Source organism: Triturus cristatus, chromosome 5_2 (genome assembly GCF_964204655.1).
Source record: "Triturus cristatus chromosome 5_2, aTriCri1.1, whole genome shotgun sequence".
In the NCBI taxonomy this organism is placed as follows: domain Eukaryota; kingdom Metazoa; phylum Chordata; class Amphibia; order Caudata; family Salamandridae; genus Triturus; species Triturus cristatus.
In genome coordinates this window covers 905,602,249-905,625,715 of record NC_140588.1, presented here as the reverse complement: position 1 = coordinate 905,625,715, position 23,467 = coordinate 905,602,249, and the positions used below count along the sequence as shown (strand labels likewise).

The window sequence follows — 23,467 nt, the reverse complement described above, 5'->3', positions numbered from 1 at the left end:
CATTTCGCAACACTGCGAAACATTTGAGACAAAAAGTACATTTTGTAATTATGGGGGTTGCATTTACGTATAGCCACATTGCCTCAGGCGTGAAGTGATGCCTTTATGAAAGCATGTTTCCTCCTGCAGGACTTGTCTATCTACATAATACTCACAAAGTTATACAAGTATGAGACCCTACCTCTAAGCCGGTTTCTGAAACAGAAGTGGCAGCATAAAGCATAATCTTTGCTAATAAGATATATTTAGAAAGTTTTCAGAGGCCAAAACTGCAGAAATACAAGTTAAGAAGCGGAATACAACAGAAAATAACCGTAAAACACAACTGTGTTCAACAACAAGGGAACTAGCAAACGAATGACTACCAGACGAGTGTAAGGGTCCAGACTATCACGTTATAGCTTGTACAGTGTGTGGATTACATTTCCTGTTCTGTATTATCGGGAAGCTATTGATTACCTCACATAATTTACCCTTCTGCTTTTTCAGCCTTGTATTACCCCAGCTACCCCCAAAGTTCAAAGGAGGTCGTTCAGAAGTCTCAGAGTTTCATTGGATTCACGTTTTGAAATGTATATTTGGGCAAAACTCCAAATGTAACTCTTGTGGAAATATTTGTCAAAAAGTCTGGCTCAGATAGAATCTAAGAATGGAACAAAGATGAAACAATCTTTTAAGTGGGTAAGGCATCCACTTGGGTGAAAATACTGCCTTAAAAACATAAATTATAAAAGCTATTTAAGGGTAGCAAACAAATGGCTATGGTTTTTATAACATTCCTAAATAATGTATACAGATTTCCAAAAACTGGCTTATTTTTTCAAAACATTATGAATAGCTTGCAAATACCATAAAAATTGTATTTTATTTAAATGTTGTCTCTTTATGATCATGTAAATTAATTTGGTGACACTCATCAAACATGCACATTTTATATAAAAATCAGAAACACGTCATTTTACCATTGTGATAATACTAAAAAAGTTACTTATAATGCTTAAGAAACATTTTTACCCTTATATAATTCATATATGTTGCTTGACCAAATTAACTTGACTTTTAAAAAGGTTTAATTCATTATTCAGAAATGTAAAACAAACAGTACCAACTTTTTAAACTAAAATTATAAACTTAATCAGTTTCACCAACCAGGAGTTGTACAGAAGTGTAGTAAACACATTGAAATTCTGATTGAAAAATCTAAGGCATTTTTGGTTAAGGACAAGCTTCTCATTGCATGAACAATTAATGAAAATCTGCTTCTCTTTGTTGGGGGGAACAGCAAAACCTATGATGATCAAGATTTAGCACACTATTTTGCCCACTCAAGTTTGGTAAGTAATTTGAGTATTAAAGAGCGTTCCTCGTCAGGTTCTTCGTCCCTCTTGACCGACATACATGTGAATTAGTTTACCCCATTTTACGCCAATTTTGCTTTGTTTAATATTCTCTGTTCTCTGTATAGGCAAAATGTTGGTGTTCCTGGGGAATAACATATATAAGTATTTCTTCCTGTAATACTTATCCCTGTATTTACCACGGTCATTCACCTCCTTCAACATTCAAAAGGTCCAGGAGGGTGGGAAGTCAAGAAATGACATCCAAAACAGGGTGCAGTTTTGAGATAAATATTGGAAATTTGAATATCATCTAATTATGCTATTTCCTCTGAATGGCAGTTTAGAGCAGTGAAGAGGCATCTGTGAAATATTGAATTGTTCTTATTTGCTAAAGAGTTCAGCATCTTGATCCCTATTTTGTGACACAGGGGGTAGCCCGGCATTACTTCTGATATTCTCCAACAATAACTTGACCTTTAACCTGGGCATAAATCTTGAGGAAATCTTCATTTTCTCCTTTCATTGACCTATGAGAAGAAAATCATCTGCCTCTTATTTTTACAACAGTAGTGATAGTAGCTTGCTCTGTAATTCTCCTTGAATATGAGCAAAGATGAACCTTTCGAATAACAGTGCATTTTTCTCTAAGAGGAAGGAGTTTGCACTCTCAACCTGGATCTTGATAAGGAGCTGGACCTCAAGGAAGGGCTCTTTCAGCCCTCGAGCGTTATCTTTTGCTTTCAGCATCTCAAAGAATAGTGATCCAGTGTAAGAATGCAGTTGGTAATGCCAACTCCATCCAATACAGCAGAGCACTTATCTCCCTTGCGGCTGCCTCCTAAATTAGCTCCATACATCTCTTCTTTCTGAACCCGGAAACAGTTGGGGGGCACTTGATACGGGCATCTAATACCTACCCCGCTTCTGAATGCAAGGATGACTTATCCAGAAGCCATATGAGCAATGCCCTGCCGTCTTGTGCATTACCTCCACAGAGGACAGAAAAGCAAATAAACCACATACCCTGAGAGGTATTTGTTAAATCCTATGATTTGTTTTTTTAAACTTCTAAGTGAGTTAAGCCAAAGGAACAAGAAGAATCATTAGAGGAAGTGCTACTTATATAAGGGGCATATCAGCAACAACCGGCGATAATTATCGCTAAGCGCACTTAGCACTAGGATAATTATCGCTGGCTAACGTGGATTTTTATCGTTGAGATAGCGTGCTATCAGCAACGCTTATCTCAATAGCGATAAAAATCCTAGCGCTAACTGCCTAACGTGAGATTATCGCTGGAAACCCAGCGACAATCTCACAAAATGTGGCGTTAGCTTGTTGATAGGGCCTCACATAATTAGCCTTGATATCCACCTTCCATAGGATATCATGGCTAAGTCAGTCCTGAAGCAGGCGTAAGGAAAGTAGCGATAACAGGGGTTATTGCTACTTTTCTTGCCGATAAGCTTCAGTCATAGCGTGAGGCTTGATGATAGGAGAAATGTCGCTTAGCAACATTTTTCCTGTCATGTCAGGTCAGGAACGCCCACTTTGCATCTCATTAGAGATGCAAAGCTGGGCGTTAAGAATTTGTGCGCTAATGCAATGTTTCACGCGTTAGCTTGAGCTTGCTAATTAGGCGATAAAATTATTGCTGCTTTTCGGCCGAAAACGGCCACAAAGGTGGCGATAATTTTCTATCGCCGCCTTGTAGATATGCCCCTAAATTATTTCACGTGAAGTGAGGGTGAAATATCTAACAAGAAATAGAAGGAAGACTATAAGCAGAGTTTTGTAGAGAAAAGTATGTCTGATGTAAAGCAAAATACCTCAAATGTAAGGAATAGGAAGAGTAAGAGAGAGGGGAGAAATAATTTATCTTTCGGTGGCTATCCAGACAATTTGTCATGGAAATGGTTCACGCTGATCAACATTAAACACCTATCCTTTAAGAAGTTGATAATGAAGGACCATACACCAGCAGTCCAGTAGAAGAGCTAGTAAGTACAACCAAGAAAGAGAAAGAGATGCCCAGCCAGGAGCAGTAGGATGCCGGATGTCCACGTGGTCTTCTTAATGCTAGATGATCCGGAAGCGACTGCTTTACAGAGAGTTGTGCCATCTGTTAGTTCGGAGAAAACAGATATTTTTCATCAGTGTAACTTTTCTTGGCAGTATAGCAAATCAGACTGCTGTGAAGTATCAACCATTATTTTTGACACATGGCCTTAAACATTTAGCAACTCAATTAGAAATCATTCTAAAGGTACAAAATAGCTGCAACCGAAATACCACAAGTATCTAAGCCACAGTAAATTAAGTGTATGAATTAAATGTTCAATAATAAAACTTCTGAAATATCTACAGCATAAAAAAAAGAATCACAAATATAGCATAGAACATGCATGTGAAAACAACATGTGCAAAAATCAGTATTACAAGTTAGAGGCAGGCCTAGCATAGGCAAAGGGACATCCATAAACCTTAATTTGAAGTTACTAGTATCAGGTATGGTCAGTACAGGTAACAGCGGTAGGGAGGTTGAGAGCTGCGGCGTGCACAAGATAAGTGTTTTTTTTAAATGTATTTATTTTATTTTCCCTATCCTGTCGTATGTGAACTTAACCCATTGCCCCCACCCCACCGCTCTTACCTGTACCAGCCGCGCCTGACTAGTATTGCTCTATCTACAATCAGAATGCAGTTGCCCTGACATGCGGCACCTCTTGGTACTCAGCCATTATGCTTTAACTCCATAATGAAGAATTACTGCCTGACGTAATTAACCAGACAAAACTCATTTTTGGGGGAATTGTCATAATGACAGAACACAATGTCATGATGATAAAAATACAATGATTTTCATGGCGAAGGTATACCAAACTTGCTTTGATCCTAGTGTGTGTGTGTATACATATATATCCTTGGTTCGTTTCCTTGCCCATTGTTCTAGCTGGTGCCTGGTCACGCGAGGGCAGGCTCACATATAAATGACCAGCTCCAGTTCCAGAAATTAGACGAGCACTCACGGGAGAGTTTAATCCTCAATTAGGATTTATTTGTGCAAATAAATGCATTTCGGCAGTGCGCCTTTTTCAATGTCACAAATAAATCCTAATTAAGGATTAAACTGTCCAGCGAGTGCCTGTCTAATTTCTGGAACTGGAGCTGATATATATATATATACACATCTCCAAACAAAAAAGCTCCTAACGTTTAAGAGCCACACACAGCGTACTTATTTTCACCTTCTTTATTGGTTGGTTTTTAAGGGATTCAGCACCATCCCTCGAGCCTCATTTTAGCATTTTCATTAAATCAAGTTCTTTCAGCCAATATGTTTCGGCCAATCCTTCGCCCTTGATCATGGCGTGGCTCATGGAGGGCAGCGGCAGAAAAATTACGTCGAACCTGGGACCGATTTTAATGTCCTGCTTCAGTGGGCGTGTGTTGGATGGACATTATAAGTAAGGGTATCAGCGCCATGCCATATTGAGCAACCCGCTGTGGTTTTTAATTTAATAGTGTTTTTTGGGGGGCGACGGCACAAAACTTTGGAAATATAACGCGTTGGACTATTACAACCATAATGCACAGCATGCATATCCATGTATATATAGAGAGTCTGTTTGTCATGGTCATATCAAAATAAAAATTATTCAATTTTTAGCACAGTTTGACTGCATTCTGCGTTTTGTTGCATTCTGGGTTAGGGTCTTGGATGTAGGTAAATAGTAGGCTTTAATGTGTTCCCAACCTACTATCACTTTGTGAAAGTGGCACTAAGTAGAGACATTTCTAAATACATTTCTATCTATTTAAACCGCAGTTTAGGGAGAACTGCACATTTGTTAACATTCTTTAAGTAGCGCAGTAATTTCTAGATGTTACCATACTATCCTGTAGATTTTATTGTGCATATTTAAATATGTTAAAACAACACTTTATTACAGTATATTTGTAAAATATAATGTATTACAGTGTATTTTCAAATTTTTTACATTTTTTAAATTGTAGTTATATTAAGCGCCTCAATACTCCGGAGGCAACACCACGATACTCCGTACATTTTTGCTTAAATATATAGAAACATAAATACTATATATAGAAATTTCAATACTAAATATATTTCCCTACCTATTACCGCTTTAATAAAGTGGTAGTAGGGAGATGAAAAACATCAAACCTAATAATGACCTATACATGAAGTTGTAACGCAGAACACAGACAAAGTGTACCTAAAACAACATGGCTGTCTTTAACTTTTAAAAAGACAATTACATAATGACTTGTCATCACTATGTACTGCAGTACTTCTGCAAAATAATGTCTTATAACTTTTAAAAAATACTCTGCGCATCACACAGTCTAATCCTGCCAAATTTCAATAAATCCTTTCAGCCGTTTTCGTGCTCCAAGAAATAAAAAAAGTCTATGTAAAATGCACTAGGGTCAAAACGTGTTTTGGGACTGCCTTTTCATCTTTGCACCCCTTCACCGAACGCCGAAAAATTTCACCTCCCCTGCCAATGGAACAGGTCTGCAAAGTTTCACTGATTCGCCAAATGGGTGCAAAGTTATTAAGGGGCAAAAAACACGAGGAAATCATATCTCTGGTAACCCTAACTATAACGACAGAGGGGTTACTGCCAATCTGTGTAATGGTTCACAGCAAAGAAAAAAGAAGAGAAGTGGAGAGAAGTATAGGGAAGTAGAAGAAAATGAGATTCAAGTAGGAAGATCAAAAAATAGAGAAGGAAGATAGAGGTCCGCGCCCCCTCAGGGCAGGGGAGCAGCGTGTAGATGAGAGGAACGGGCTCAATGGGGATTTGAGGGTTTAAACGGGAGGGGGCTACACCCCAGAGAAAATTAGAAAAGAAAGCAAAAAGAGGAAGAAAATGGTTTGAACTGAGTACAATCCCTTAAAAGTAGGGGGTTGAGAAAGAATAGATAAAAAGAAATGGGTCGGTTTAAAGGGAGGGAATATCCTTTTAAAGACAAAAAAAACAGAAAAGGCAACCTGGAATTAAAAAAAAATCACTGAGAAAGGCATTCATCACAGTGGCTTCCCCTGCCCAGTGAAAGCCAATTTAGGTGAAACATTCGTTATTAAAGTTTCTCAGAAAGTTTTTCAGTTTTTGGTTTTTGCCTTAAAAACATACAACTCAGCTCTCAACCAGTCTAGTCTCAAACACTGCAGCAAGTCTCAGATTTCTGAATGAGACAAATAGGACAGTGCCTCACTTTTCAACCGATGAGCACAGATAATGTTATCAAACTGTGTTTTTTGCCGTTGTCAACTTCTTAAATGTTGTCAGCGCCCTTGGCTATAATCACACCCAGCTGGGACTACTCAAGGACAGGGTGGAGGTGTACAGAAATAGATAAATGACCTTCTCCTAAACGTTCAGGTGGTCGGCGACGCAGACCAAACGTTCACCCATATATATGGCCCCCTGCGAAAGCAGAACACCAAACATCATACAATCGCACTAAGACAGAAACACAGACACACCTTGCGATCGTCACAGAGACTGATAATAATATGTAACAAATGCCCCTCATGATGCTTAATAGATGTGGGCTAAGTAATGGATGCGACCATGTGTAATGACGCCACCATGTCAGGCACTAGGACCGGCCTGAGTGGGGAGACCAGGGCGGGCGGAAAGGGAGGAGCAGAGGGCTAGGGACGGCAGTTAGCCGTAAGCCCTGGACGAGGCAGGAGTGGAATAAAGAACCTGACAGAGCTAACCCCGTGTCCGTGTCTCCTCTGTCCCCGACGATCCTACACCATGTACCTCCGTCAACAAAAAAAAACCCTCCTTGCCTTTCGACAGTGCTTTCTGTGCATGTGCTTTGAAGAGACGCGCATTTAGCTCGCTGTAACTTATTGTAACCTGTGCTATTTTGTTCCACTTCTTTTTTCAGCAGCCAGTGCTGTTTTGCAAGAGCAAAACTAAGGTTTGAATTTTCTCTATGAAGCCGACATAAAAAATATATTCTCTGCCACAAAACAAAAACAAATGGAACAAAACCGCACCAACTTGTGACATATATTGGCATTTCCAAATGGTCCCTCTGTAATAATTAGCAGAACCGGGCATCTGCAGTCCCACCACAAGTGGTTTCACTGGTACCCTATAATTGTTTAATGGGCGCACAAGTTTATCTGCTGCAGAGGAATAATGCTATTGGCTTGGACGGTGTTAAACCTCAGGGTACACCAGACTTAGCTGGACTTCTCTTGAGAAAGCGGTCTTAAACATATGGCTCTTCAGATAATATAGGTAGGAATATATGACCTCCTGGTGAGGGTAACTTCTCTCCCCTTGCACAGCTCAGTCGTTAAGGCACTACCCCAGCGCCTTCTGGTCCCAGGTAGGTGTTCGAGGCCCTCCTCCACCCTCATGCCCCTGCCTTTGCCTCATCCCCGGGGGTCCAGTGGAAGAGCCTGCTGTTCTGCTGGTCCACTCTGTGGTTGTCAGCCTTTTTCTGTCTTTTTCTGTTTTTCTCTTTATTCTGTCTCTTTCTGTTTTTCTGTCTTTGCCTTTGTAATCTGCCTTTTTGCCTTTATTTTTGCCTCTGTTTTTCTTGCCTTTTGCCTTTCTACCCGCCAGTGCTGCCCCGCCGCCTCCCCCCCCCAGCGTGTTCCAGCTCCCACCTCCCGCCTCCCAGCTGCTCTCCCTCCCGCCCACCCCTACCTAATGGTGACCACTACGCGATAAGGCGAGCAAAAACTCTGATCTCCTGTTCAGGGTAACTGCTCTTCCCTCACGCAACTCTGTCGTTAAGGCACTGCCCCCAGCGCCTTCTTGTCCTAGGTAGCTGCTGGAGGCCCTCCTCCCCCCACCGGCTCCTGCCTTCGCCTCATCCCTGGTGGTCCAGTGGAAGAGCCTGCTCTTCTGGTGGTCCGCTCTGTGGTTGTCAGCCTTTTTCTGTCTTTTTCAGTTTTTCTCTTTATTCTCGCAGTTTCTGTTTTTCTGTCTTTGCCTTTGTAATCTGCCTTTTTGCCTTTATTTTTGCCTCTGTTTTTCTTGCCTTTTGCCCATCTCCCCGCCGCTGCTGCCCCTGTAGCCCCTACCAGCCAGTGTGTTCCCACTCCCACTTCCTGCCTCACAGCTGCTCTCCGTCCACCACCCTCTTAATGGTAGCTGCTGTGAGGCAAGCCCATCTGCGCCCGTCTGTGACCCGACCGCAACCAGTGCCAGGGAACCTGGTCCACCAACCCCCCGCAACTACGATCCCAGCACTCTCCACGCTCTCAACTCTGGGCGCAACAACTGCCAGCTCTCGTCACCTAGCCCCTCCCAAGGCCCATTCTCCTACCGACACTGCCGCCGCACCTTCACCCACCTCCGTACCCAGACAACCACCCCCAACCCACCGGACGCCAGCGTAGACAAACCCCTGAGCTGGATTCTCCTCAACGTGCGCTCCCTGCACAGACACTCAGTAGAAGTTTGGAACCTCCTCAACACTCACTCGCCTGACGTCGCCTTGCTCACAGAGACCTGGACCAACACTAGCTCTGCACTGGACATCGCAACCGCCATCCCCAAGGGATACAAGATCTTGAGGAAAGACCGCCCCAACCGCCGTGGAGGAGGCCTCGCCATCATTCACAAAAGGTCCCTCCGACTGACAATCTCCAACTCGGATGACGCCTCGTCCCCCATGGAACACATTCACTTCCAGATCCAGCCCAACCCCAGAACGATGCTCCGTGGAACACTCGCATACAGACTGCTTGGACCCCGCTCCCCATTCACCAATGCCATTGCTGACTACATCGCTTCCCACGCCCTCGAATTCACAGACTAAATACTGCGCAGAGACCTGAACTTCCACCTAGACAACCTCAGCGACCCCCAAAACCATCGCCCTCCTAGAGAATCTCGCGAACATTGGACTGAAGCAACTCATCTCCACCCCGACCCACACGGCAGGACACACTCTTGACCCCATCTTCGCCGGAGGAAACAACATTTGCTTCGGTCAGACCATGCAACCTCTCTGGACGGATCACCACTGCGTCCATTTCTCCTTCTTGAAACCCACCACATACAAGCTCACGTCACGCCCCCCACACAGAAACTGGAGCAATATCACCAAAGAACACCTCACCTCTGCCCTCAGCTGCATTCCTCCCCCTACTACGACTGATGCTAACACAGCAGTAAACGATCTTCACCAATGGATAGCTAACTACGCCAACACTCTCGTCTCCCTCCAAAATCCCACCAGACGACACAACGCGAAAGCCACCTGGTTCACCACGGACCTCCGAGAATCCAAGCGCTCAGTGGCTCAAGGGAGTCTTTAGAAACAGATGGGGGATGGGAGCACACTGCTTCACCTCCCAGTACAGTTCGCCCCTTAGCATCCTTGTAAATGCAGTTCAGTTTAAATGCTTACTTGAATTTTTGTTGAAGTGTTTCACAAAAGATGATGCAGGTTAGTGCTGTTAATCTCTAGATACCTGTGTTTCTGGATATTATCCTTCATCAGTAGAGATACAAATTTAATTAAATTGGGGTTGCTGAGAAAGCTGCCACAATCTTCACAGGTCGCTGTACCTCTCCTTGGCACACAGGTGCATCTCCAAGAGCTCGTCAGCTCAGTGGCTCAAGGGAGCCTATTTAAACAGAAGGGGGATGGGAGCACACTGCTTCACCTCCCAGCACAGTTCGCCCCTTAGCATCCTGGTAAATGCAGTTTAGTTTAAATACTTACTTGAGTTTTTGTTGAAGTGTTTCACCGAAGTGCGAACTGTGCTGGGAGGTGAAGCAGTGTGCTCCCATCCCCCTTCCACTTTCTCACTGTGCTCAATAATTGCAGAGCTGTGTTTGGATCCACATTTCTCTCATGTCAACCCCACCAGTTCTCCTCAAGACCGAACTCTTTTTAAAGCAACAGCAACATGTATGTCTGTACCTGTATCTTTCATTGGAACACCAATTATTTTAATAGGACGGTATCAGCACCTTATAGAAAGATTGACAACTTCAAAGGCAAAGGGGATGCAAATAGGCGGCCGTCCAAGTAAGATGGCGTTTCCTTGTTGGTCGGGGTCGGGCCAGGGTGGCTGAAGCTAGGAGCCTGGGGTTGTATATCAGAGGCACAGCTGCTGATTTATTTTTTTACCCTCTCCTGTACATTTATTGGGTCACCATATTACTTTCAGAAAGATGCTAGTCTGTGATTTCCATCCAAGTAGTTTTAAAGGTACCCCATCCCACTACTGTCACTATGTCCCAAATGTGGACCCTTTTAGGGATGGATGCTTATTTTTGTCAAATGGTTATGCCGTCCTTGTTTTTTTGGTTTTTATTTTATATTTTATTTATTAATTTTCACACAAAAACAACAAAAAAACGATACAATACAGTGCAAAAACAGTACAGCTTGGTAGAGTGTAACCATTTTGATCCAGAGCGGGAACATTTGACATGCACAATCAAACAGACATTTTATATTGTAAGGGCAGCAATTACATTATAGACCTACAACAATATCAACCAACTTTGTATATATCTTCCGACAGGCGCGACTTTCCTGACATACAGATGAATTATAACCTCCACGGGCAATGCATTACCGTATACATTTATCATTTTCTTACAACATGTGTTAACGTCTTATAACCCCCCTTCAATCCTGCTTCATATATTGTTGCCAAAGGCTCAAACAGAAGCTTCCGCATCCCCAGCTTCACCAGTATTAACAGAGTCAGCAACATGTACCCGAACCCATTCAATAAAGGGCTCCCATATCTCCCTAGGCCTAGAGGCTGGTGGCATGATGTCCCAATATGTTCCCAGCTGCGTTTGGCCATATGTTGCCTCCCTTAGCCAATCTCTGAATGTGGGCGTCCTTCTTTTCCCCCAAACAATTGCTAACTGACGTCCAGCAAATAATAGAAATAGCGCTTGCAACTTGCGTTTTTTAATATGCGTGGTCTTGACGTAGCCTAGTAATTCCACCAGAGGGGAAGGAACCACCCTTAGGTCTAGGATTTGGTTAATAGAGTCAAAATTACTAGACCAATATGCGCCAATTGTAGGACACTCCCAAGCCATATGGAGGAACGACGCGGCATCCGTCCCGCACCGCCAACAACAGTCATTTTCTCTTACTCCCATTTTGTATAGACTAAGTGGCGTTCTATAGTAGCGGTGTAGGAATTTAAAATGGATTAATCTGAGTTTGTAGTTAGGGGAGAGCTCAGTCATCCGAGCGCAACAGTATGCCCACTCCTCATCCATCATGGGATTAGGTAACTCAGAATCCAATTTAGTACGAGCATACAAGGTCGTCCTCGGGGCATCCGTCTGCATACGGGAGTATAGTCTGGTAATCAATTTACGTGGCGAGGGAGAGGTCAATACGTTTTCCAATGCAGTTAGGATAGGTGGTGGGGATGGGAAATCTGTATGCGTCTGCCAGCTGACCGCCTTAAGTCTATGATACAAAAACACCTCTCCGAACGGAGTTCTCTCCCCCTCTTCTGCCGACGGGGGGTCCCTGAATTTACCACCCGGGTACAGGTCCGCAAATGTTTTAAATTTCATTGCTTGAGCACTCTTGCCACCGATTTCATCGCTGACGTTAGGCAACAAAGAATTATGTGCAAGGGGAATCAAGGGTGCATACAACATAGGTATCCCTGCCCGTCTCCGCATGCCCTGCCACGCCCATCTGAGTGTTTCGGCCGTGTCGATCCCATCGGTGGGCCGTCTATGTTTCTGATAGACTGCCACGCTGAGCGGAATAGGCGACACTGCATCCCCTTCCATAGCCACATGCGGCTGAAATGGCGTCGGATGAACCCAATACTGTAAAAATTGTGCCTGCGCACAAAGTGCATAGAGTTTCATGTCAGGGGCGCCTAACCCTCCCATCCTGGTAGGTAGCGTTAGCAGTTTCCATGATACCCTAGCTTGGCCTCTCGCCCACACCAATGAAATAAGCAGCGATCTCAGAGTCTTAAAGAAATGCTGAGTGAGGATGAGTGGCAGATTTACGAACAAGTACAAAAACTTAGGCAAAATTATCACTTTGACCAGCGCAATTCTACCGGCCAGAGACAACAGGAGTTTGCTCCACAGCGCCACCCTATCCTCCAACCAATTAATCGTCTTGCCATAGTTCAGGTTCCAGAGATCTTGCATATCCCGGCGAATCCATATGCCTAGATATTTCACTGCATCCTCCTCCCATTTTAGCGGGAATTCCGAGTTGATTGCCTTAGTATTGTCAGTTAGGGGAAATATCACCGACTTGCTCCAATTTATGGATATTCCCGATAATCCTCCAAATTTGATAAATTCCCTCAGCACCACATCAAGGTTGCGCTCGGCGTTTAGTATGTAGAGGGTGACGTCATCGGCATATAGCGATATTAAAAGACTCCGAACGCTAAAAACTATACCTTTGTCTGTATGGTGTTGTCGAATCCGCGCGACCAGGGGTTCCATTGCTATGGCAAAAAGTAGTGGGGATAATGGACATCCCTGCCGCGTGCCACGCGTGATCGGGAATGTGTCTGAGATAAGGTTATTTACAGGAACTCTGGCAGTCGGTGCGGAGTACAATAATTTTATCCACCTGATAAACAGCGGTCCGAATCCCATTCGTTCCAGAATTTTAAACAGGTATGGCCATTCGAGTGAATCGAATGCCTATGTGGCATCCAGGAACACCTCCGCAGCCTGCACGTCGGGGTGGAGATAATGCAGAACCGAAAATACCGTACGCAGGTTATGAGAGGTGGACCAGATTGGTCAGGTAAGGTAATCATAGGGAGCATAGGCTGCAGTCTATTTGCTATTAGCTTAGCTAAGATCTTAACATCAACATTTATAAGAGACAGTGGCCTATAGGAGTCTAGCTCATTCTCAGGTTTCCCTGGCTTAAGTAATGTAATAATAATTGCTTTGCGCATTGAATGAGGCAATATGCCAGTTTCATGCGCCTCCCCAAACACCGCTAATAATCTGGGCGCCAGCTCCTCAACATATGCCTTGTAAAATGCAGTTGTTAGCCCATCCGACCCAGGAGCTTTGTCAGGCGGCATACTTCTGATCACGTCAGCGACGTCTTCAACGGTAATGGGCATGTGCATATATTCTCTATGACGGTCATTGAACCACGCCAACGCCACGGAGTCTAAAAATTCCCCCATACCTTCTGGGCATTCGGTTTGAGTTGCAGTGTATAAATTTGCATAGAACGACAAGAATTTATCTAGAATAGCTGGAGAGCCTCTAATTGGGGCTCCACACTCATCACTAATTTCGGAAACAAAGGCCATGGAACGCGGAGCCCGCAGCATGCTGGCAAGCGTGCGCCCTGGTCTATCCCCCTCCCCATATCTGCGGGCTTCCGCATATTTCCCCAAGAATTTGACTTCCCTTTGTGCTTCCTCCTCGTATTCCAACAACTTGTTTTTCAAATCTGCCGGTAAGGCCGAGTCACCCTCCCCTTGAATGCGCACCTCTAGATCTTTTATTTGGGATTCTATGGTACCCAGAGTGGTTCTAATGGCCTTTAGGACTCCTGCTTGTCTCAATATACATTTCCCCCTGATGATCTCTTTAAAGGCTTCCCATAACGAGGCCTCTGTGATATCATTGCGGATTTCTTCCGTGAATGCTTCGTCCAATAGTGCATGCGGGGAGAGCCTCCAGGAGAATGCTCTACATGTGCTATCGGGAAGGGAGAGCGTCAACAAACACAGAGAGTGATCAGATAACGTTCTAGCCAAATGTTTCACCCCAACCACCCAACTAGCCTTATCTTTAGTCATCTGCCAGTAATCCAGCCTGGAACAAGCGTGACGATGTTCTGAAAAACACGTGCCTTCCTTGGTTAGCGGATTCTGCAATCGCCATATATCTACCATATCCACTTCGACCAGCAGAGCATTGAGGACTCTGCTTGCCGCTGGGTGGTGGTTACGCGCTGTACCCTGTCTATCTAGTTCGTCGTGTAGAATGGCGTTGAAATCCCCCCCCAAAGGGTCGTGGTGCAACCGGAAGCGCGCACCTTGGCCCACATTTCTTGAAAAAATTCAGGTGCATCCAAATTTGGGCCATATAATGCCACCAATGTTACCAAAGTGCCACCAGGTACCCCAATAAAACAATGTATCGTCCCTCTTGGTCTGTATAGACTTCACGCTCTCTCCAGTCCAGTCCCAGTCTTACCAACACTGCCACTCCCCTTGAATAGTTGGAGTGCACTGAGGTGTACAATGAACCCCATCTATAATGTTTAAGTTTCATAGAGATCAGGGATCGCAGGTGGGTCTGCTGCAACATACATATATCAATATTATGTCGTGTAAGATAAGCATGCACCATACGGGCTTTTCTGCTGTTGTTAAGTCCGCGTATGTTCCAGGTTAAACAATTTATTATAGTTTCAGGCATTGCAAGGCCCGACCACACATCTCAATTCGTGTCCCGCCCAAAACTACAAATGTCACCTTGTCCCGCACATCATACAAAACCCAGCAATGCCACACTCTACCAATCCAGTACAAAACCTCCCCAAAACACCCCCACCCACCCACAACAACCCCCCAATTAGGTTGAAGTATGTCCCCACCCATACAAACCAACAACAAATATTTATCTGGGAACTCTCCCATGGGGACGTGTGAATACCGAATGACATCCCTACCGAAGTGGGGTGGCCAAGAAACTGCAAGGACAAGACCTCGTTTCAATCATGAATAGAGCTGTCTCTGGCCCGAGCAATATTTCCTCCTCCCTCCAACGCTTTTTATTACGATCAAATACCTCCCGTCATTTGGAATTTCAGCCGTAACCAACTTGCAAGTGCAAGACAGAGCCACAGAATACTTCAAGGAAACATCTTACTCATTTTTCTACCTACACCTAGCAAGATCTACACAATGCTATATAACGAATAGCGTACAGAACGGTTCAGAGTCCTATACCCCCCAATAGACCAAACAATATAGTCCCAGTAGCATATCGAGAAAGGTAGAACATAGCAAATGGAATGTCATATCATATACATCAGTCATTATCACTTAGCTGATTTTCAGTGGCATCCTCAGAGCTAGGGCCCGATTTATTCTGCCTGCCTCCTATGTGTTTGGCGAACTTCAAAGCCAATTTGGCATCTGTAAATAAGTGGGCGGAACCATTATAGGACACTTTAAGTTTGGCTTGGTATAACAGAGAATAGGGAATTTGTGCTTGTAGTAGGATCCGTTTCGCTGCCAAAAATTCCCTCCTGGCCGCCTGAACTGCCGGAGTGAAATCCGGATAAAAAGCAATCTGATTTCCTTGGTACGTCGTAGTCCCCTTGATTCGAGCTTGACGTAGCACCACATCCCGGTCCTGATAATTTAAAATCCTCACCAAAATAGGACGCGGCAGAGCCCCAACTGGCGGCCGAGCTCCCAAGGTACGATGTGCTCTTTCCACAGCAAATGTAGGTGATAAGTGTTCAGCTAACAAATCCTTTAGCAGGTCCGCAACATAATGTTCCATCTTGGTGATCGCCGTCGTCTCTGGGACGCCCATGATGCGTATGTTGTTCCGTCGCGATCTGGCTTCCAAATCCTCGTTCTTCGCTCTGATCACACCTAATAGTGTATCCATTTGCGACAGCTGGTCCTTGGTCTCGACTTGGAACTCGTGGAAATCAGATTGTTTATTTTCAAGAACGTGCAACCTATGCTCGTGTACACCGATCTGGGTTTTCACAGACTCCATCTGTGTGGTCAGTGTGTCTAGTTTTGCATCAATAGTGCCTTAACTGGAGAGCATTTCTAGCATAAGGGTACGCATGTCTTCGCCGCGGTTTTCGTACTGCCCCCCCTCTGCTTTTTCAGAGGCTGACTCCGCATCCGGCTCCATTTGCCTAGTCGACCTACGCTGTTCGAAGCTAATCTTAGGCTGCTTGGCGTCCTGTTTCCCCATGACGGTACAACAACACTAGTGCCCCCAAGTCTCAGCGGACTTGACCTCTGCACTGCCAACGTTGCGATGTACTTCACCGCAGTGTATGTGTCCTCTTATGTTTGCTTAAATTGGTCCATCCAACCTCCCAGGGTATGGGGGCGCCGTCTTCTACTTCCTCCACCGCCGGTACCCCAGGGCTCAGCAGACAGACAACACATGCACAAGACTTGTGGCCACCAACTGCAGCAGGCATGTGCATGCAACACCCCGTCTCCTGCACCAAGTGGTTGCACCCCACCGTTGCAGCATGTAAAGCAGTATTGGGATTGCAGGATAGCACAATGCCGGGGGGCCCTCTACATATAGCCCCAGGACTGATCTTCCCCAGCCGTCAGTGAATTAGCAACCGTCCAGCAGCAAGCCCGCAGTACAGCCTGCCAATCGCCAACAGTCACCCGCAGGCAAGATTCAGGCACAAGGCACCCCTTCCTGATTTTCAAATGTGTCAAGCAGCATTACCAACGAAGTCCAGCTACATGGATACACTGGGCGCCGCCACGATGCCACTCCCAGCCAGACCTCCACCACAGTCGAAATGGCGGCCGCCGCTGCACGGGCCGCCACCGGGCACGCTTCCCGCAGCACCTATGCACCTCCTCACCTTCTAGCGGGCAGCGGCAGCCTTCCTCGTCCGCCACATGCCTCTGGGCCAGCGTCCCCGACGCTCCTATGCCGCCGAATACAGTCCTCCGCAGACCCGACCCGCAGCCGCGGCCCCAGGTAGTCCGCGCGGCCACGACCGGGGTCCACAGCCTACTCCACTATGTCTCGCTGCCTGCCTCGCGATCCCTGGAGGCGATCACGCAAGCTCCCAATGTGCTCCAAGTTCGCCCTGCTCGGTGCCACAGATGCCCTGATGCTCGGAGGCTGTCAAAAGTCGAAAGTCTGTCCTATATTATGTGCGGATTGATGTCGGATGCCGTCTCGGCCAACGGAGTGCACTCAGTGAGCCGCCATTCTGCTGCCCGGCAAGCCACGCCCCTGAGGCACAGCTGCTGATTGAAGACACAGGAGATACACTTTTTTCTGCCTTTCATTGTCATAGGTTTGGAGTGCAGATGTAATGGGGAAGAAAGGGGTGTTAGCCCATCTAGGTGTGCATATGTAGCACACCTTGAGTTGTAGCTAAGAACCTGTTTTTCTGAACATATGCTTCCGATTCTTGAAAGGTACTGAGCTGGTATGAAACTGTTTTTGGCAGTGTGAGTTTTGAAGGTAGGGTGAGTGTCACTATGGATAGAAAGAGACTTGTCACAGACTATGAGGGAAGGAGAAATATTTCAAGTAGCATAGTTAGGATTTATATTTGTACCTGGGAGCGTGGATTGCTGATTATTAAGACCACTTTTAAAGGCACTCAAGTCCTTAAGAGGAAACTTGTTGAAGCTGAAGGGGATGGTTTTCCACCTCAGTTTGGACCCAGCCATATGCAAATCAGTCTTTACCCTGCTCCAATGGGAACAGTCCAGTTGTTGCATATGATAAGAAAAATTACATCAAGCATATGATCATTTAAATGGGCAGACATTTTGAATTGGAGAGTACCAGTACTCGCCTATTAGAAAAGTCTGTCCATTTGTTTTCCTGCTCTAGCCGTTCGCCGAGAGGAACCCTGCGGCCAAAGGATCCTTGCAGTCTGTCCAGGTATTCAGGTGAAATACAATTGCAATTGTTGTGCTTACTGCAAAAGGGGAAATGGTTTGATAAAAGCAAAAGGAAGTAATGGTTAAACCTAGAACACTTCAGTACAAACCTCTTGATTCGATTCTTCTCCTAGGCTTCCAAAAGGGACCTGGAGCTTGTGCTCGCTGCCAGACATCCTACTGATAAATGCGTTACGCTGTCTTATAATAAAGCTGACTTGGAGCTTTTGGCAGGATGCATGTGAAATATTAAAATTTGTTTTCCTAAAGAAAGTTCTTCTTTTTAGTGCTGAATGACATTGCCACTGCAAAATTCCTTTCAAGATGGGTCAAGTCTTTCATAACGACAGATGATATTATCAAAAGCAACGTACATCCAGGAATCAACAAGGAGCTCCAATGTGTTTTTATGATTAGGAGAAATTAAACGTCAAGATGGTCTAGAACGAGTTTCTTTCAAAAGCTGAGTGCATGTTTTTGACAAAATTGAATATTGTTACCTCAGATTATATTTTTGAGTGTTTTACGAGGCAATGAAAATGATTTACTGTTTGGCACTGGGGTTATGCAAAATCTTGTGAGAATCTATGGAGAATGTTACAACTTTTTGGAATTTTTGTAAAATTTGTGAAGTTTATTTTGAATTTTGGCTAACAAAAGGTAGGCAAAAAAAACTTTACAAGACAAATAATACGTAAATTCATTTTTCCCAGGAAGATCAGTGTAAACGAAAGAAAAACATTATTTCAGAATAATTTTACTGGCACAGGCATTATGTTTACATACCTGTTCATCACCTTGTAAATTGAGATTAGTGCTGGAATTTTATTTGCTGTTATTTTTTGTGTTTTTTTCTGTTTGTGTGTTTCCATTCTTGGTACCAGCACTTTTTTGTTATTTTAAGTGATTGCCATTAATTCAGATTTACTGCAAGAAAACATATTCACAAAATGTGAATAGCAACTCCCTGTACCTGAAAAATGTCAGTCGCCGTACAGGTGAAGGCGAAGCCCGATTGGCATTCATGGAGTAGATTGTTTGAGAACTGCACTGACAATTCGGTGAATTTACCCGAGTGATTTGACTAATTTCCGAAAATATGAAATCTGTGACTAGAAGCATTAAACGAGACAAGGGAGTAATTTGATAAGATTTGGGGAGAATTGATGCAGGAAATGAGTTATATTGCCAGCACTTCACAGCATCAATGACATATATCTAATGGGGTAGTAATAGCATTTGACTGATCCAGTCCTTGTATACTGGACTATAATTCCTTTAATGTAAAGCTACCAGAATTCTCAGTAGCGCGTTGGCATTGTATCAAAGGTAGTTACTGCATTTGTCGCACTGCAAGCACCTGATTGGGCCATCTGTGGGTTGCTTAAATGTCCAGTTTACTACAATGTAGTAGGGAATGGCCATAACAACCTTTGGAATTGTGCAAATCTCTGAAATATTAATTTATCCTAACAAAACCAGGAGAATATCATGGTGTAACCCTCCAATTTCAGGCTTGTTTACACCCTCCCTTTCTCTGCAGCCAATATGGTACCAGAAGATTGTTGTCAGAATATCATCCACCATTAGTATATGTTCTGTGCAAAAATACCAGCCCAGAAAATCTACATAATCTACATAAAATGGGACAATATGTTTGCAAACAAAATTTAGAACGCAATTGTTACATCACACAACATTCCTGAGGACAGCCGTCTGAAATATAGCCCTTGAACCACGAGAAGTCTGCTTCCATCCAGAACATGGAACTGTACCACCCTAATTTGATGAAAATTGCTAAGCAGACTCAGGCTTACTCTGTCTCTTGCATGGTGGTGCTCTACACCAAATCCTCCAAGATCAGCTCAAATATGTTATTTTTTTTTGGTAGGCAAGGAGAGATTACGTGATTTGCCCAGATTCACAGGATGTTGAGCTGGCGCCGAGACTCGAACCTGGTTCCCCAGTTCCAAAGTCGTCAGCCCTGGTCTTAAACCCACATCCTCTTGCAGGTGCATCTGGAAAAGCCTTTAATTGTTTCAACTGTTTTATGGAAGCAGTGGTAATACGCAAAAAGTCCAGTCCCTCTGATTCCCCATCCCAGACCTTTCGTGAGTCCTGGCCGCTCCCCACACTCAACAACAGTAATAAATAGCATGTTTCACTCCGCACATCTGCATATATACTATATACTTGCATCCTGGTTTTGGTTAATTGTTGATAACTTAATTGTTGCTTTCTACAAGAAATAACCACGAAAAATGCCATACGTAAACCATGTATTCAGATGTGCGGAATGTAATATGCTAGTTATGATCAATATTGAACGATCGAGTAGATCTGCACCATGGCAGACTCAAAACTTCGTCTCTTGTGAGTCATGGCCCCTCCACACACACACACGCATATAACATATATCCACTAACATACACAGTTTGCCAGAAGAAAACTAATTATTGACAGAATCCATGTATCCGGGGATATCTTTCACATTGAAGCAATATATTTAGAAATAAGCTTACCTATTGGGAGCGGCGTAGATAGCACGTCGAGCCAATATACATCATGACTTTGTGCAACAGTTGCTCTGTGAAAATTAAAAACATAATATAAACTGAAACCTCATCTTGATGCTTTGAAGCTATTAATGGAGATGCATGTAACAGGTTCATGACAGGACGATAACACATGACGGAGCTAAGAGAAACCCAAGAAGGCCGGGCATTAATGGATGATAGTTAAGGTTTCCTCTGAGGTATGCCAAATTCAGGGGTGCAGACCCTCCTTAACCCAGATTGCTGGCTCATGTACTCAGACAGTATCTTAATATATCCCCTTGAATAGCCGACGTGTTTTATTCTGTCCTTCCTAATTTGAATTTTGTGTTTTCCCTGCTGAAATGAAAAATGTCCGACAGATATTCTATATAATTTAAACTAATTAATTCTATGAGAATGTGACTCATACATATGAAATGTGGTTGTATTGAAACGCTGACTGGATTTTATTATTTTGTGTATTGATGGGCCTAAACCAACTTGATAGATAGATTTTTTCAGTGTATAAATAAATACAATGATGCCTGTTACTGAAAACACGTATACCCCAGTCCCAATTTTCCACACAAATTTTGAGACCCTGGCCCAGATATACTAAACTTCATGCAACCCCCGTGGAAATCTAGCCAGCCTCATTGCACGAACAGGAAGACCTGGCGCAGACCCAGTGGCGCTGGAACAGTTTTTCGAGTCTGGGTGCTGGCTAGCATCACCTCACTTCAGTGCTTTGAGTGAAACTTCCATGCCACTGATATCTATTTTGAATTATTTCTACTTTGTATATTAAGTAGTCTTAATGTGTATACGTTAGAAACCTCTGGAATGCTGTGGCTTTTCCTTTCACCTGTGTCCCGGCAAACATGTAACTAGTTAAAATTGCATCATACCCTAAATATGCAGTCAGAGAAAGGGATAGCAAACAAAGTTCTCCACGTTAAAGCATTAGCAGCGAATTGTCACGCAAACATACTTGCATGACACAGTTTGTACTTGGACACACAATAACTGCTTCAGGACTAATAAAGGATGCACCTTCCTTATTTATTCTCCATCTAAACTCCATCAAGGTTTTGTGGGGTGCTACAGCACCCCCGTGCCCTTACTGCCAGTGCCACGTGGCAGCACCATATTTAGACAGAGTGGATTTTAGAAAGAGGGGCACCATATTTAGAAAGTGTGACACCATATCTTGAAAGAGGGGCACCATATCTTGAAAGAGGGGCACCATGTCTTGAAAGAGGGGCACTATATCTAGAAAGAGGGGCACTATATCTAGAAAGAGGGGCACCATATCTAGAAAGAGGGGCACCATAGCTAGAAACAGGGGCTCCATATCTAGAAAGAGTGACACCATATCTTGAAAGAGGGGCACCATGTCTAGAAAGAGGGGCACCATATCTAGAAAGAGGGGCACCATAACTAGAAAGAGGGGCACTATATCTAGAAAGAGGGATACCATATCTAGAAGGAGGGGCACTATATATAGAAAGAGAGGCTCTATATCAAGAAAGAGGGGCACTATATCTAGAAAGAGGGGCACCATATCTAGAAAGAGGGGTACCATATCTAGAAAGAGGGGCACCATATCTAGAAAGAGGGGCGCCATATCTAGAAAGAGGGGCGCCATATCTAGAAAGAGGGGTGCCATATCTAGAAAGAGGAGCACCATATCTAGAAAGAGGGGCACTATATCTAGAATGAGGGGCGCCATATCTAGAAAGAGGGGCACCATATCTAGAAAGAGGGGCGCCATATCTAGAAAGAGGGGTGCCATATCTAGAAAGAGGGGCACGATATCTAGAAAGAGGGGCGCCATATCTAGAAAGAGGGGCTCCATATCTAGAAAGAGTGGTACCATATCTAGAAAGAGGGGCGCCATATCTAGAAAGAGGGGCTCCATATCTAGAAAGAGTGGTGTGCCGATTATGTCTCCAGTTACCCCCAGGGTAAAAAAATGCTTTCCGCTCCATTACACCCCTATATATAGATAATATCTGCACTGAAGCTAACAATGCCAAGCAATATTGGTTCTCACTCGCTTCAACTTGCAGCACATTTTCTTACCCAAACACTTAGCAACATGGCCTCTTGGCCAGCTTTGCATTGTGTAGCGGCGCCATGCGCGGTAAAAGAGCCAACACTGTTGAAGATTTAACCTTGGTCCGAGTGTCTACCACTGGCTGTGAAACCAAGATGGCGCTGGACAGCACTACTAGTTGGTGTGGTGCAGCTATTTAAGCATGAACAGAGGAGCGATGTGGGCTGTAAAGAAGCTTGAAGGGACACACCTTGGGCCAGTCTGCTTCCTATACGTAATCACAAACCCTTCTGGCCACATTCTTCTCAAGGATGTTATTCTATTGGAGGTTATCATTGATTTAGTTTTATGAAATACCCCCATTCTTATGGAAACCCCTGTGAAGGTCCTTTGGTCTCACCACTATTTCATGTCTTTTTTTGGCCTCTGCAAATGCGCGGAAGGGGGAGGATAAATCAGTTGTAGAAGTTGTCTCAGCCTGCTTTTTGGAAAAAAGATGTGCTCTCCGGCCAGCAGGAAGCCTTAACTATCCTCTGGCCCCGTAGTAACTGGAGATGTCAGTAAGGATGACATAGCAAATATCATTAAAATGTTAAACTTGCTAGGAAAAATTGTTATACCAAGAAGATAAGTGAGGCAAATAATAATAGTAGGAAGATTTTTTTAAATTATATCTCACTTTACAGATCCTAATGTATTCTCCCCTCCTCTTGAAGCTAATTGGAACCTTTCCTCCAGGTTGAGTAATTTATTGGAAAATAAAATCATCAACATTTAGATCTATTTGCTGTCATAAAATTCTGATGCTACCACTGACCCATCCCTTAACGCTTGGACATCGACTTCAGAAGGTAAGCTCTCAGTGGCGGCTGCGGGGCGGTAA

At 44.1% G+C, this 23,467-nt stretch overlaps 1 protein-coding gene across 1 annotated transcript in view; it reads right to left on the bottom strand.

Annotated features, from left to right (window-relative positions):
* Nucleotides 1-846: 846 nt before the first annotated feature.
* The window catches only part of LOC146829403 (putative defense protein Hdd11), an 87,384-nt gene continuing 64,763 nt past the window's right edge, over nucleotides 847-23,467 (bottom strand). The window contains exons 4-5 of the mRNA XM_085608077.1: nucleotides 20,511-20,575; nucleotides 847-3,462 (exon numbers count right to left, since the gene is read on the bottom strand). Of these exons, the coding sequence (XP_085464203.1) occupies nucleotides 3,338-3,462; nucleotides 20,511-20,575 (190 nt within the window). The 3' untranslated portion in view covers nucleotides 847-3,337. The remainder of the gene's footprint in view (nucleotides 3,463-20,510; nucleotides 20,576-23,467) is intronic.